The sequence below is a fragment of the Mustela nigripes genome, chromosome 9, assembly GCF_022355385.1.
Source record: "Mustela nigripes isolate SB6536 chromosome 9, MUSNIG.SB6536, whole genome shotgun sequence".
Lineage (NCBI taxonomy): Eukaryota > Metazoa > Chordata > Mammalia > Carnivora > Mustelidae > Mustela > Mustela nigripes.
The window spans coordinates 35951932-35967845 of NC_081565.1; the positions used below are offsets into that span (position 1 = coordinate 35951932).

General features: G+C 38.1%; 1 protein-coding gene across 1 annotated transcript in view; it reads right to left on the bottom strand.

Moving 5' to 3' along the window:
* LOC132024119 (phospholipid-transporting ATPase FetA-like) overlaps window positions 1–15914 on the bottom strand; it is a 61320-nt gene that overhangs the window by 29183 nt on the left and 16223 nt on the right. The window contains exons 10-12 of the mRNA XM_059410122.1: window positions 14277–14435; window positions 11721–11809; window positions 1382–1578 (exon numbers count right to left, since the gene is read on the bottom strand). Of these exons, the coding sequence (XP_059266105.1) occupies window positions 1382–1578; window positions 11721–11809; window positions 14277–14435 (445 nt within the window). The remainder of the gene's footprint in view (window positions 1–1381; window positions 1579–11720; window positions 11810–14276; window positions 14436–15914) is intronic.

Consider the following 15914-nt stretch of genomic DNA (forward strand, 5'->3'; position numbering starts at 1 on the left):
CAGAGAGAGACCACAAGTAGGCAGAGAGGCAAGCAGAGAGAGAGAGGAGGAAGCAGGCTCCCTGCTGAGCAGAGAGCCCGATGTGGGACTCGATCCCAGGACCCTGAGATCATGACCTGAGCCGAAGGCAGTGGCCCAACCCATTGAGCCACCCAGGCACCCCATGCTTCTATTTCTAACACCTATTATAGTGCTTGGCACATAGTAGGTGCTCAATAAATATTAAATTAATAAGATAATTTTGTCACTTAAGGTGCTTTTCAGGTTGGACTGTCACAGTGCAGGGCTTAGGAAACTTGGAAAGAAGGATACAAAAATGTGTCTGGGTGCATATTGTGAAAGGGAATGATGAAAACAGAAAAAGGAGATCAGAGTAAAAATTTATTCTATCTATTTCAAATTTTTGTCCATGTAAAGGAGGAGGAAACATCTTTTTCTGTACCAACTTTTAGAAACCAGAATTTAGGTCATAATTATACCTACCTACCATTTGTCACATTGTTTCTATGGGAAAACAGAATGTGAGTTCTGATTAAATGATTTACAAATGAATATTTGGAACCTATCTCATTGATTAACTGTGGCTCCCTGGCTTGTGCTTTAGTATCACCCAATTTCTGTACATTTTTTCTAATTATTGTATGGGTTTATATGTCTTAGTCTTTTTTTTTTAAAGATTTCATTTATTTATTTGACAGAGAGAGATACAGTGAAATAGGGAACACAAGCAGGGAGAGTGGGAGAGGGAGAAGCAGACTCACCATGGAGCAGGGAGCCCAGGACTCTGGGATCATGACCTGAGCCAAAGGCAGATGCTTAACGACTGAGCCACTGAGGTGCTCCTAGTCATTTACATTATAAGCCATTTAAGGGTAGGGATGATTTTCTTTTGTATAACTCACATAGTATCTAGCACAGTATCCTGGATATGGAAAGCATTTACACAATCTCTAGACATTTTTTTTTAATCCTTGGATAAGAAGTTTGGCAGTTTCTTATCTTTTTTTTTTTATTATTAAGATTTATTTATTTGAGAGAGAGAGAGAAAGAGAAGCACAAGCAGAAGGGAGCCAGGGAGAGGGAGAGAGAATCCCAAGGTTACTCCACATTGAGTGTGGAGCCAGATGTGGGGTTCAATTTCAGGACCCTGAAATCATAACCTGAGCTGAAACCATGTTGGTCTTTTAACTTACTGTGCCACCCAGGCACCCCATTTCTAGACATTTCTCAGAGTGTTTTGTACACTGGGCACTGTGGGAAGGAAACAGTTAAAGAGCACACAATCTATGTTATCTAAACATTCACAGTCTATTTGGTAAGTTAAGCAGGAAGTAAAAGTCAGTTTCTCCCCCTATAACACAAAGTGGTCAAAAAAGCCTACCTGACATAAAGGGAAATGGGCACCATAGTGTTGAGAATAATGAAATAGGACCAGAATGTGAGGATGGCAGAGACAAATGATGAAGACACATATTCTTCCCATGGTAGAAAATCCTGGAAGTAGTAGCCTTTCTTGTTCTCCCAAATGCCATGCCCAATTGCTAGGATAAAACACATGCCACCTAAAAACAGGAAAATCTGAAAAATCAAAAAAAGAATTAACATTTCGTCCAAGACATATGCTGCTTTAGACCTACCTTTTGGAGACTTATCTCTCAACAAACTTCTCTCTCTTCCTGGAGGTGAGGGCGGCCCTATAGTTCATAGGCTCTAACCAGTACTACCCAGAATAGAAAAAAAAAAAAAAAAAAGCCCAGCAGGAGGCATCTTTGGGACTTTGAAGGGAAATAAAAGTAACTAAACTAGGGGAGCTTGGGTGGCTCAGTCGTTAAGCATCTGCCTTCATCTCAGGTCATGATCCCAGGATCTGCTGGGTGGGAAGCCTGCTTTTCCATCTCCCACTCCCCTGCTTGTGTTCCCTGTCTCACTGTGTCTCTCTCTGTCAAATAAATAAATAAAATCTTTAAAAAAGTAATTAAACTATATTAAACACTTATTAAATATCAGCAACTGTGCTGAGTACTTTATGTATATTATTTAATTTAATATTTATAAAACCTCTTTTTTAGTAATAGATAAGGAACTTGATATTAAAAACAGAAAAGTATTTTTCCTAAAGTCACTTTGCTGCTAACTAGCATGGAACCCAATGTGGGGCTCAATCTCATGACCCTGAGATCATGACCTGAGCCAAAACCAAGAGTCAGCTGCTTAACTGACTGCACCATCCAGATGCCCCTAAAGATAATACCTTCTTACCCAAGATCATGGTTCAAAATTAGCTCAATCTGCCATCAGGTTGAGAGAGAAAAGGGTATAGAGGGACAAGGAAGCAAAAAAGACAAATTTGAGAATGATGTTTAGAAAAGAAGTTTGGGAAGAGGAGATAATCTTCCTGAACTCATTTTTCAAGGCCAGATTACCCTGGTACCAAAGCCAGACAAGGACACTACAAGAGAAAAAAACAATAAGCCAATATCTTTGATGAATATAGATTCAAAACTTCTCAACAAAAATACTAGCAAACCAAAGTCAACAACACATTTAAAGGATCAAACATTGTGATCAATTGGGATTTAGACACTAATGAAAGAAAGAGAAGATACAAATAAACATAAAGATATTCTATGTTCACGGACTGGAACAATAAACATTGTTAAATTCTATACTACCCAAAGCTATCTATAGAGTCAATGGAATGCCTATCAAGATTCCAATGGCATTTTTTTCCACAGATATAGAAAAATTAATCATAAAATTTCTATAAAACCCTAAAAAACTGTGAATGGCCAAAGTAATCTTAAGAAAGAAAACTAAGCTAGATGCATCACATGTCCTCATTTCAGACTATATTACAAAGCTATATTAATCAAATCAGTATGGGTGCCTCAGTTGGTTAAGCAGCTACCTTTGGCTCGGGTCATGATCCCAGTGTCCGGATCAACCCCCACATCGGGCTCTTTGCTCAGTGGGAAGCCTGCTTCTCCCCTGCCTGCCGCTGTCTCTGCTTGTAGCTTGCTCTCCACCACCCCGCCGTATCACATCAATAAAAGCTTAAAACAAAAACCAAAAACAACGTATGATACTCTGGCATAAACACCAATGGAACAGAGTCAAGAGTCCAGAAATAAACCCATGCACATAAGGCCAACTGATACTGGACAAGGGAGGCAAGAAAGCTCAATGGAGAAAAGACAGACCCTTCAATAAATGGTGCTCAAAAAACTAGATAATCATATGTAAAAGGGTAAAACTGGACCCCTATCTTATACCTCTCACAAAAATTTACTCAAAATGGATTAAAGGCTTAAATGTAAGACCTGAAGCCATAAGATTCCTAGAGAAAAAGCTCTCTTGACAGCAGTCTGGCAATGATTTTATGGATGTGACAACCAAAAGCACAAGCAACAAAAGCAAAAATGAATAAGTGCGATTACATCAAATTAAAGTCTTCTACACAACAAAAGAAATGATTGACAAATAAAAAGGCAATCTATGGAGTGAAAGAAGATATTTGCAAATTGTGTATCTGATAAGAGGTTAATATCCAAAATACATATGGAAGTCATGTAACTCAACAGCAAATAGCAAAAAAGCAAATAATTCGATTAAATAAAGGGCAAAGGACCTAAATAGATAAGAGGTTTATTTTTTAATTAAAATTTCTTTTAAGATTTTATTTGTTTATTTGCGAGAGAGAGAGTATGCACACACAAGTGAGGAGGGGTGAGGAGCAGAGGGAGAAGGAGAAGCAGACTTCCTACTGAGCAGAGAGCTGTACATGGGGCTCCATCCCAGGACCCTGAGACCATGACCTGAGCTGAAGGTAGGCATTTAACCGACTGAGCCATCCAGGCACCCCAATAATAGGTTTCAAATATTTGTTTCGTATTTAGATTTCAAATGCCCAAAAGGTATGTGAAAAGATACTCACATCACTAATTATCAGGGAAATGCAAATCAAAACCACAATGAGATGTCACCTTAGAAATGCTATAATCAAAGAATGTTAGAATGGCTGTAATAAAAAAAAAAAAAGAGAGATAACACGTACTGGGGGGATGTACACTGTTGATGGGAATGTAAATTGGTACAGCCGTTATGAAAACAGTTCGGATGCTCCTGAGAAAATTAAAACTAGAACTACCATACGATCTAGTAATTCCACTTCTGAGTATATATCCAAAGGATATTAAATTACTATCTTGAGGAGTTATCTGTATCCCCATGTTCACTGTGCCATTATTTACAAAAGCCGAGTCATGGAAATCACCTAAGTGTCTACTGACAGATGAACAGACAAAGAAAATGTGTTACAAACACACACACACACACAGAGGAGTATTAGTCAACCATAAAAAAGAAGAAAATTCTGCTATTTGTGACAACATGGATGAACTTTGATGGCAGTATGCTAAGTGAAATAAGTCAGAGAAAGATAAATACTCTGATACTCTATATGTGGAATTTAAAACAAAAACAAAGTCCCATAAAAACAGACAGCAGATTGGTGATTGCTAGGGGCTAAGGGTAGGTGAGGAGGAGTGGGGTGAAGGTGGTAAAAGACCACAAAGTTCCAGTATAAGATATTTAAGTTCTGGAGATGTAATGAACAGCATGGTGACTAGGCCTAACAATCCTGTATTGTATATTTGAAAGTTGCTGAGAGAGTAGATCTTAAAAGCTCTTACCACCAAACTAACAAACAAAAGAATTATACCTCTGTGAGGTATGAATGTGTTAACTATCCTTAGTGTGGTAATTACTTCACTATATATTTGACATATGCATATATCAAATCACTGTATGGTATACCTTAAACTCATACAGCATTACATGCCAATTATATCTTAAAATATATGTATATATGTTCTTTTTTGACAGCTTCTTTGGCTCAGCATAATTTTTTTTTATTTTGAAATTTATTTATGTTTTTGCATCTACTGATAGTTTTATTGCTGAGTAGCCTTCTATTGTATGGATATTGCACAATTTGTTTCCTAATTTGTTAGACATTTGAGTTTTCCCAGTTTATGGCTATTGCAAAGAGCTGTGCCAAATATGTGTGCACAAGATTTTACATGGATATATGCTTTTATTTCCTTAGTAAATATCTAGAATTGGACTTGCTGGATCCTACAGTAAATTTATATTTAACTTTTTAGGAAACTGCTAAATGCTTTCCAAAGTTGTTGTACAATTTTACATTCCACTTACGTTAGATGCCCACATACTTTTAGAGCAGACAGATATGATGTTACTGTTGAACCATTGCTAAGTCTGCTCAATGATCTTCATACCTGTGTACTTTGTCACAAAGTGTAACTAGCTCAAAGCAACACATTCCCACTGCTAGTTGGCTGGAGTTCTCATCTTTGAATTGCTGATGGGAAAAGTACTTGTTTTTGAGGAGAAAGTCTTTGAAGACTTTGAAGTGTATAAAACGTAGAAGGAGTAGGTCTAACTGAGACCATTCTCAGAAAATGAGATTTTAAAAAACTTTCTATTATGAAAAATTTCAAATATATATTAAGTTATATAAATGGTATAATGAATACCTATGTACCCATCACTCAGTTTCAACAACTATCAATTCATTGCTAGTCTTACTTCATTTAAACTTCCTCTTCCCCTTTTCTTAAAAAAATTTTTTTTTAATGATTTTATTTATTTATTTGACAGAGATCACAGTAGGCAGAGAGGCAGGCAGAGAGAGATGGTGGAGAGAAGCAGGCTCCCTGCTGAGAGAGAACAGAGAGCCCGATGCGGGACTCGATCCCAGGACCCTGAGATCATGACCTGAGCCGAAGGCAGAGGCTTAACCGACTGAGCCACCCAGGTACCCTCCTCTTCCCCTTTTACGCAAATTTCTCACATTATATAATTTTATCTGTTTAATATATACCTTTAAAGGATATTATTTAAACACATAATCACAATACTTTTATCACTTAAAAATTAAAAGTAAATCCTTAGTGTCATTCAATATTTGAGATTTTAGTGTTGAATGAGTAATGGGATGGGGGAGAACCAAAGAGAGGAAGACTGAAAAAAAAAATTAAAACCTGCTTTTATTTCTAGTCAAACGCAGATTCATACTGAGTAGCTGAGCTCTTTGTGATGGTCTCTCTGGAGCTATAAAACCGTTTCTTCTCAATCTTATTCCTATTTCTTTCTCCTTCTTTTCAATGTGAACTCAAGGCTATCCTCATTATTCAGATCAAACTTCAATGATGAATTCTATTGGTCCCACCTTCCTTTTTGGATAATCTATGTGGCCAGCATTAAATTTGAGTCCATATTTGGCACTATTTCATCAGCTCCAGTGGGAGAGAAAATGGGGAAGGTAAAAGAATAAATTATTATTTATAAATAGAGATTTATTTATAATTTATTTTTTTGTTATAAATTATTAAATTAATTATTTCTTTCAAAGCTGTGGGAAAATATTACAGGGGAACTTCAACCTGCTCATCTCTGTTGCCTGGATAACTGAGAATTACCCATGATTTCTAGTGATGTGCCCTGCCTCTACTGTGAGACCATGAGTCCCCCAGGACCAGATCTTTCTGTTCAGATTAAGCCACCAGAAAGGAAAATTACCTCTATGAGACCAAATTCCATAGGCAGAGCTTCCCCCTCAGTGTGAGGCCTGTAGGGGCAGGACACAGTCTGCTCTTTCCTCATTCCCAGAACTTTTCTTGCTATCCCAAGGCTTTCTAAGCCCTTGCAGATGTTCTATGTCTCTTATTGTGATGGAGTTTATTGGTATGTAGTCTCTAACACTTCATCTTGCTTCTTTTCTATAGTTAGAAACAAATAAGTAATTGGTTGTGACTACAAACCCCAGGTTATTTGTTTATTATCAGAGCCAGTCAGATCCAAGAAGAGCAGACAGCATTCCATTTCACAAAAAGTAGTACCAGTAAACGCTCAGAGATACTCAATTTTGTCACTGTTGACAAAACTAACAGAGTACTACTAAGGATGTCCCTGTCACAGGGGAGCTCCCAGGTTTCACAGGCAGCTGTAAACAAAAACTATTCCTTGGTCCTTTGACCTTCACATCTGCACTTTTCATTGTTCCTCCCCCAAAATATATCCTAGATGTCTGGCACCACTCAAATTTCAAACACTGCTTCTTTACTCAATAGACACACTCCTACTTAATAGAGTGGGGTTTAGAAAGCAGTGTCACTGTCACTGGGGGGAGAGAGGGGATCAAACTCCAGCTCAGTTGGGGCTCATCAGGAAGCAATTTTGCTAAATATGCTTTTTGTATCTGCCAGATTTTCCCCTAAGAAACATTTCCAAAAATGAAGAAAATGAAGTGTTTTTTTTTTTTTTTAAAGATTTTATTTATTTATTTGACAGAGAGAGATCACAAGTAGGCAGAGAGGCAGGCAGAGAGAGAGAGAGAGGGAAGCAGGCTCCCTGCTGAGCAGAGAGCCCGACGTGGGCCTCGATCCCAGGACCCCGAGATCATGACCTGAGCCGAAGGCAGCGGCTTAACCCACTGAGCCACCCAGGCGCCCGAAAATGAAGTGTTTAAACCAGGTAAGATTTGTGCTGCAGCTTCAAGAACTGAGAGTGCATTACATCTAATTACATTAATAATCTCCTGGCAATAAATACCATCTAAACAAAACTACAGTGCTGACAAGAACCTAGCTAATTCAAAAACATTTCCTCATTTAGCAACCATTCAAAAGGTATTTCCTGAGCATTATTTTGGCACTTCCAAGAATATAGAGATGAATATGACCTAATTTCTACCTTAGAGTTCATAATTTGGTAGCTCAGATACTCATTTATTTTCTTCATGAACTCAACAAAGAATAGTAAAGCTCTGTTATGTATCAGGCATAGTTCTAGGGACTAAAGATGAAGTAGTAAAAACAAAACAAAAAAAAGGACAATGTCTTTACTCTCAAAGAGTTTACACTGCTGTAGAGATAGGTGACCAAGAGATAGGAAGTTAAAAAAAATTAACTAGTGCTAAGTGCTATGATGAAAATAAAACAGGTTAACAGAATAAAGAAGGTCTTGGTGGGAGTGACTACTTTAGACAGAAAAGAGGCTTCTTTGAAAAGGTAGCATTGAACTATGAACAAGAAGCAAGCCATGCAAAGATCTGGGGCAGGCCTTGACAGCAAGGGTAAAAGTCTTAAGATAGTAACGGGTTTGTTTTTTCACTTGATTTGTAGTTTTCCTGGGTATAGATTTCTGGGTCAAAATAACTTTCATTAAGACCTTAGAAGGGATGATCCTACTAATTTCTAGGACCCAGTTGTATGAGTAGGAAATCTGGTACCAACCTAATTCTCAATTTTTGGTTGGTATCTTATTCTTATCCTTGTGAAGATTTTGAGGGACTTCTCTATACCTTTGAAGCTCTAAGATTCAGGATGCTTATTGGACACTTTAGATCTGAAACTCATATCCTTTTTGAATTTTAGGAAATATTTTTCTATTATTTCTTGACAATGTTGTCCCCTCCATTTTCTCTTCCTGATACTCCTGGTAGATGAATTTGGGGGCTACTGGTTTGGCTTTCTATTAAAAAGAAGTATTTATCTAATACATTTTATCTTTTTATTAGAGAGTTCTTTGACTCTTTATTTCAGTCCTTTTATTGGCTTTTTAAAATTTCAGCTATTTTTACTTCTCGAAATTCTTTTCTATTGCTCTTAGATTGCTTTTTTCTTTTTCCATTTTTTAGCAACCCTATTCTTCTTTATTTATGCAATTGTGTCTTCTAAGAATAGTAATAAGAGTTTTTGGAAGTTCTTTTCTTTTTTTCTGAATTGTGTCTTTTCTGGGGTCAGTTATTCCATTTGTTCCTCCTTATCCTTTTCTTTTGTGTTCCTGGTTTCCTTATAGTCTACTTACAAATATGAGTAAAAGAGCAGTTTAATCGTTATAGGTTGGCTTGGTTTCTTTTGGTTAATTTTGTTTCCCCAGTAGGCCACTCTCCTGAATGGGAACATGGAAGCATGTGTTTTGTGTAGGTAGGCAGGAAGTATTATTGACGGAGCTCACCTTCAGGTGCACAAGGAACATGCAAGCACATTTAAGCCCCATAACTACCTACCTACCTGCCTGCCTACATGAATTATGCTATTTATTTATTTGAGAGAGAACAAGAGAGTGGTGCACATGTGTTGGGGAGGAGCAAAGGGAGAGAAAGAGAATCCCAAACAGACTCCCTACTAGGTGAGAAGCCTGCTGCAGAGCTTGATCCCAGGATCCATGAGATCATGACCTGAGCCAAAATCACAACCAACTGAACCACCCAGGTACCCTGCCCCTTGAATTTAAAATAAAATGAGTTTTACTCTAAAGTGATGTGATACCCATATTAGAAGCACTAGTACTCTGAGAAAGGTTGTAAATTTCCTTAGAAAGCAGTTCTCTTGTCTGAGACTGGAAGGCAAATACATTTGTTATTGCTATATACATGCTACAGGGGTGGCAGGGTGGTACAGAGGATCAATTGTTGCCCACGTTGTTTTATGGGCAGTTTTAAAATTAACTATCTCAATCATTATCCCACCTACCACTTCTGTTCTCCATACCTGCTGATGCGAGCTTGGAGCTATTACCAAGTTCTATCAAGAAGAATGCATTTGCACTGAAGCTTTTAATACTCTGGTTTATCTATCAGTATCATCGATCTAGTTTCTGCCTTCCAAAAACTCAACACCTTGGGTCTGCTGATGGTTCATCTCCTGTCAGGGCTGTTAGGTATTTACTTCGCATTTGTACTTCTTTACAGTCATTTCATTAAGCTTCTCAATGTTCTTCTTAAACTGGATGCCCAAAACTGGACGCAGTAGCCCAGATAATATTTCATACTTTCTGAAGGAAAGGTTGCATGAACGACCATAGAAATATAGGAATTTATAGCAACTACTCTGCCAGCTTAGCTGCCCCCAGCATTTCCACTGACTCTCTGTTGCCTCTATTTTGTGAGAACCTGAGCAGAGAACTACATTCTCTCTCTCTGGAGACCCTCACCGCAGGTACCTCAATACTCCTGCTCTAATCTGCACTGGAGTTCTCTAGGCTTGCTATTCACCTATCTTCCTAGGACTCCCTTTCACTTGTCCCCATGTTTTTGGGCTTCTACAATCTTTCTTCTTCGTTTACTTTCTTGTTTTGCTTAAGTATACATACTAGGAGCTTCCTAAGAGGAGAGACATGATGAATGAATAAAATTTTTTGAGGTTTTACAATATGGATATTTCTTTATACTTGAATTTTATCAACAGTTTCCCTAGATTTAGAATTACAGGTTACAAGTAATTTTCTCACACACCTTTGAAGGCATTGAGATTTATCTTCTGCTGTTGCTGTTGAGAAGGTTAATGGTATTCTCATTTTTGATCCTCGTATATGACCGTTTATTCTTCTCCGGAAGCTTATGGGGTTTGCTTTTTAGTTTTAAAATTTCTTCATATGTGACTATCTGCCTTTTAAACAGGACTTGTCCCTCTAATAGATATCAAGTATTGTCACTGACCTTCAGATAGGTAAATAAGTAGGTGAACCTTCCTGGGCATATGGGAGACATCTTGTTTTGAAAATATTTTAGTCTAGGCTAAATGACCTAACTTAGTACCTAAAAATACATGTTCCTAATACTGTCAGAGGCGTATTTACCTATGTCATCTTTCTGAATTCTCAAATGTGATTGTCTTCCTCATCAAGAAAACAAGAAATGTCATTTTGTTTCAATTGCTGCAAGCTATGCAGACAGTAGAAAGAAAAAGAGTGTATACTAGCTTCTGGTCTCAAAGCTGAATGAACTTTCCTAATTGTCTTAAACTCCATTTACTAAATCCAGAAGATTTAGGGGAAAAAAACAGTGATATTTCCCATAATTAATAAGGGAGAAGAGGCAGTTTATAATTCAGATATTAATGAGAGATATAGAGAAAGAAAAGACATTTTTGAATTTCCAGTCTAAGCAATAGAGTAAAAATAAAAATGAAAAGTCATAAATTAAGTAGAGGCACCACTGAAATTGCTGTTATTGCAAACAAGTCTATATCTAATAAGAATGAAGGTAACTTGTATAGGGTAGCACAGAAATAAATCTTTAATTTAAGTTTCTGTTACCAAAGCTATTATTGTCTGTTGAGTGTTTTTCAAATTTCATTTCTTAGCAGCAGAATCTATTTTCCAACTGAAATTTTACAGAGCAGATAAATATCAAGCTGCTCTTCTTGAAGTACAATATCAGGATGAGGGGGCCAGAACAAAACTCACTTGATCTTTTCAATCCTCCCTAGGACAGACCTTAGACTCCTCTAAGGAAACAGTTTGAAAATCATCTTGTGTTAAGTAAGGTGTTCTATTAGTCTAAGTAAAGTTTTCTTAAAGTGCTCATGAGTAATACAGGCTATGAGGAGATAAAAATGTGTCAGTGTCTAAAGCAGGGTCCTTGATCCATTCCAGAATCACTAATCAGAGCATGAAATCTTAAACAAATTGTGACTGTCATCTACAACAGAGGTGTAAACTAGAGAGAGACTCCCTTGTCAACCAGCTCTGTTCTTTCCTGCTTCTGGCATTAGGAAATAGCATACCCAAAACTGCTTGAGTTTTTCAAACAACTAAAGTTAGTGGGAAATGCCAGCTACTGCCATGGAAGGAAGGAAAGCATGTCTATTTGTAAAGAAGCAAAAAAAAAAAAAAAAATGTCTTTAACTTACCCAGAGCACGAGGACATTTAAGAGATGGTCCATGTGTGTCCGCTTAAAGGTAGACTTTCCACAGTTCTGCATTAATTTGGTGTCTGGTCCTAAGTGAAACAGGGAGACCAGCTCTTAGAATCATTGAATATCTCAGAGGATTGAAAATGGATTGAAATATACACTTATGATCACCTAATCAAACCTCTCACCAATGGCAGGGGATAATATAGGTCTGGAGAAAGGCTTGCAGTTGGTGCCAATAACTAAAAAAATGCACATTTTGTTTCTAAGGATTATCCCAACTATTTCTGCAAGTACATCAATGTTGACCCCTTTTTTTTTGCAGCACCTTAGTCTAATCTTCCATAGATGGGTTAAGTCAGAATAGGAGCCCCAGGGTTTTTTTTGTTTGTTTGTTTTTTAAGTTTTAATTTCAATTCCAATAACTTAACAAGCAGTGTTATATTAATTTCAGGTGTACAATACAGTAATTCAACACCAGAAGCCACAAACGTATCATCATCGTCGTCTGGTTTATTTAGCTTAGAAAAGAGATTTTTTGATAAGGAGCTTTCCACCTTCTTTTGACGAAACCCTCTACTGGGCCAGGCTCTATTTCAAGTTTCTAATTGGGAAAGGAAGAACAGAAAAGGCAATGGCAGTGATTTCTTCTGAGGTGGAAGCTTTTCTGGGGCTGAGAAAGACTGTATTTCTTCACAACAGGCAGATGGTAAGTAGAAGTAAAGAGTTTTAGTGGCCAGTGGGACTACAGTTGGGTATTACTGACCAGAAATATGGCTGTACATAAAATGTAAGAGGTTTGGAAGAAAGTATAAGCAGCAATTTCTCTGGTTTTTACCACCTGATTGTTATTTTTACATGTACTCTAATGAAGGAATTTCATTAATGTTTATAGATGAGGGAGCTTGAACTTCCCTAATAATGTGGGCAGACACTGAGAATACAGGGCATAAGCTAAGGCATTTCATGAAGGGCCTGAAGTCATGAGGAGTTTGTCTCAGAGGCTGGAAGCTACAAGGGACAGGATCTTCCAAGGGTCCTTAGAAAGAATGACCCTACCTCATGTTTCAAGAAGGATGTGGAGATCACGGTAGAACCTGGGAATCATGTAGCAGGAACAGCAACTAAATTCTGAACTTCAAGATGTTCTTCTTTTTTTTTCTTTTTTTAAAAAGATTTTCTTTATTTATTTGACAGAGACAGAGAGAGAGAAATCACAAGTAGGCAGAGAAGCAGGCAGAAGGGGAGGGAGAAGCAGGCCCCCTGCTGAACAGAAAGCCTGATGCGGGGCTTGATCCCAGGACCCCAAGATCATGACCTGAGCCAAAGGCAGAGGCCCAAACCACTGAGCCACCCAGGCACCCCTTCAAGATGTTCTTAAGTGGTATCAGTTCTCCTTTGCTCTCAGTTTCCCAAAGCTCCAAGAGACTTTTCACTAACATTTAAACGAAGAGTTAATTTCTGGTTTGCGCTAAATTTGTGCTGGTTGGCAGCCTCACTGCCATTGCTTTAGAGAGAAACCCTTTGCTGAAAAAATGAGCTGTTTCTGAATGGCGATGTGTAGGAGTAGCTGCTGAAGTACAGTGAAGAAAATAAGTGTACGTCAAATCTTTTGAGTTTGGAGTTAGTCACCCTAGAAGCTGTCACTATAACTCAAGAACTAATGAAAAAAGTTCCACCAAGGCCTCCCTAGAATCTCAAGCTTCTCTCTAGGGTTTGGATCTCATTATTTTCTGTGAAAGTGAGACATCTAAGATCCCCCTGTCTAAGGGTGAATTCTTTAGAAGGGGAGCTATGAGTTGAATATTCACCATGGCAAATCTTCCTTGATGCTTTCTTCAGTGTTCCCCATCCTTTAACTATGGTTGTCGTCATCAATGCCCATTGTCACCAATGCCCATCATCCCTAAGGGCACAGTGTGGTGCAGAAACTTCCTCCATCTTTCCAAACACATTAAAATCCACCAAAAACCCTTCACCAGGTATAAGGGATTATGGTTCTAAATGACATCTGAGGAGGGGCCACTGCTAATGATTCACATGTGCCTTTTCTGTGGCTTGAATCCTCACATTTTGTATTCTTCTCCATAGTGAGCACCATGTGTATTCTCTCCCGGGAGTAATCCACATATATACACTCTTCTTTCATATGTTCCCCTCTCACATGGTAATTCCATGTGTACTCTTTCTATATGTTAACCTTCTCCTGTGTCCAGATATGATTAGAAAGACTCATAAGTACCTTATGAGTATGGTACTTATGGTATTAGAACACAAAGACTTCCTTTAAAAAGGCAGAGCTGATAATGTTGGCAGCTCATTTCTTGGCGGGGGGATGTCTTTTTTTTTTCTTTTTCTAAGAAGAAAGGTTTTTCTTAAATATTCCATCCTCTAGTCTACCCATTTATCTACCTCCCTTTCTGTTTGTCTCAAAGCCATGGTGTATGTACATCTGAGTCCCATATTTACATCCTGGAAACTGAGTGCTCATAAATTGGTCATGAACGGAGTATAGCAGGTTGGGGGTCTGACTATGACTCTCAGGAGACGTACCAGTGTAAATCACCAAGCCATAGCACCAATCTGTATTCCTGATGATGCAGCCTCGGAGTAGCAGCTTGTCATGGTCCAGGGTGTAGTTTTTTCCCTTAAAAGTCAGTATTCCTGTGAATTTGTCCAACTTGTTATTGGGAGACTCACACCTTACTTTTCCTGAAGAAAAATGAAGGAGTAAGAGTCCAGGCTCTGTAATCTTAGGCCTTTCCTAACAGTAGTCTTAACAGAAAAGAGGAAAGAATACCTCTCTTTCAAAATACATACACATCTTTTCCTATCCTCTCTCTGCTGCTGCCCACTTCTCACCAGCTTCCTTTAGAAAGGCAGACAAAGATTTCTGGGCACCAAAGAAGAGTAATTCTGTATGGGACATGGGTCATCCAAAGAAAGAAAACCCCACATGATACCTTATCACCATCAGTACTGACAGATCATATGATCTCTGAATCTGAAGAAATTAAAAACTACTTAAAGCAAATGTAGTATTTTTATCAAAGTGGAAATAATTTTTTTTCCTGATTACTAAAGTAATATATGTCTTTTGTAAATACATATACAATACTAAGGAGGAGAAAGGAGAAAGTAAAATTGCCTGGAGATAAGTGCTATTAATCTTTTGAAGTACATCCTTCCAAGTTTTCTATAGATGTACTTGTAAACATATATGCTTCCAAAAACAAGCTTATGTTATTTATTTATTTATTTATTTATTTATTTATTTAAGATTTTATTTTTTTACTTGACAGACAGAGATCACAAGTAGGCAGAGAGAGAGACAGAGGAGGAAGCAGGCTCCCTGCTGAGCAGAGAGCCTGATGTGGGGCTCAATCCCAGGAACCTAAGATCTTGACCTGGGCTGAAGGCAGAGGCTTTAACCCACTCAATCCCAGGACCCTGAAATCATGACCTGGGCTGAAGGCAGAGGCTTTAACCCACGGAGCCACCCAGGCGCCCCAATAAGCTTACGTTATATACACTATGCAGAGTTGACTTAAATAGTTTTTTTTTCACTTAATGATATGTTCTGAATATTTTTTCCATGTAAAAAATATCAACTTGCACAGGAAAACAACATGTGTTGGAGAGGTTGTGGAGAAAGGGGAACCCTCTTACACTGTTGGTGGGAATGTAAGTTGGTGCAGCCTCTTTGGAGAACAATGTGGAGATTCTTATTTTTATTAAAAATAGAACTTCCCTATGACCCTGCCATTGCACTCTTGGGTATTTACCCCAAAGATACAGATGTAGTGAAAAGAAGGGCCATCTGTATCCCAATGTTTATAGCAGCAATGGCCATGGTTGCCAAACTGTGGAAAGAACCAAGATGCCCTTCAACAGATGAATGGATAAGGAAGATGTGGTCCATATACACTATGAAGTATTGTGCCTCCATCAGAAAGGACGAATACCCAACTTTTGTAGCAACATGGACGGGACTGGAAGAGATTATGCTGAGTGAAATAAATCAAGCAGAGAGAGTCAATTATCATATGGTTTCACTTATTTGTGGAGCATAACAAAAAGCATGGAAGACATGGGGAGTTAGAGAGAAGGGGGTTGGGGTAAATTGGAAGGTGAGGTGAATCATGAGAGACTATGGACTCTGAAAAACAATCTGAGGGGTTTGAAGTGGCA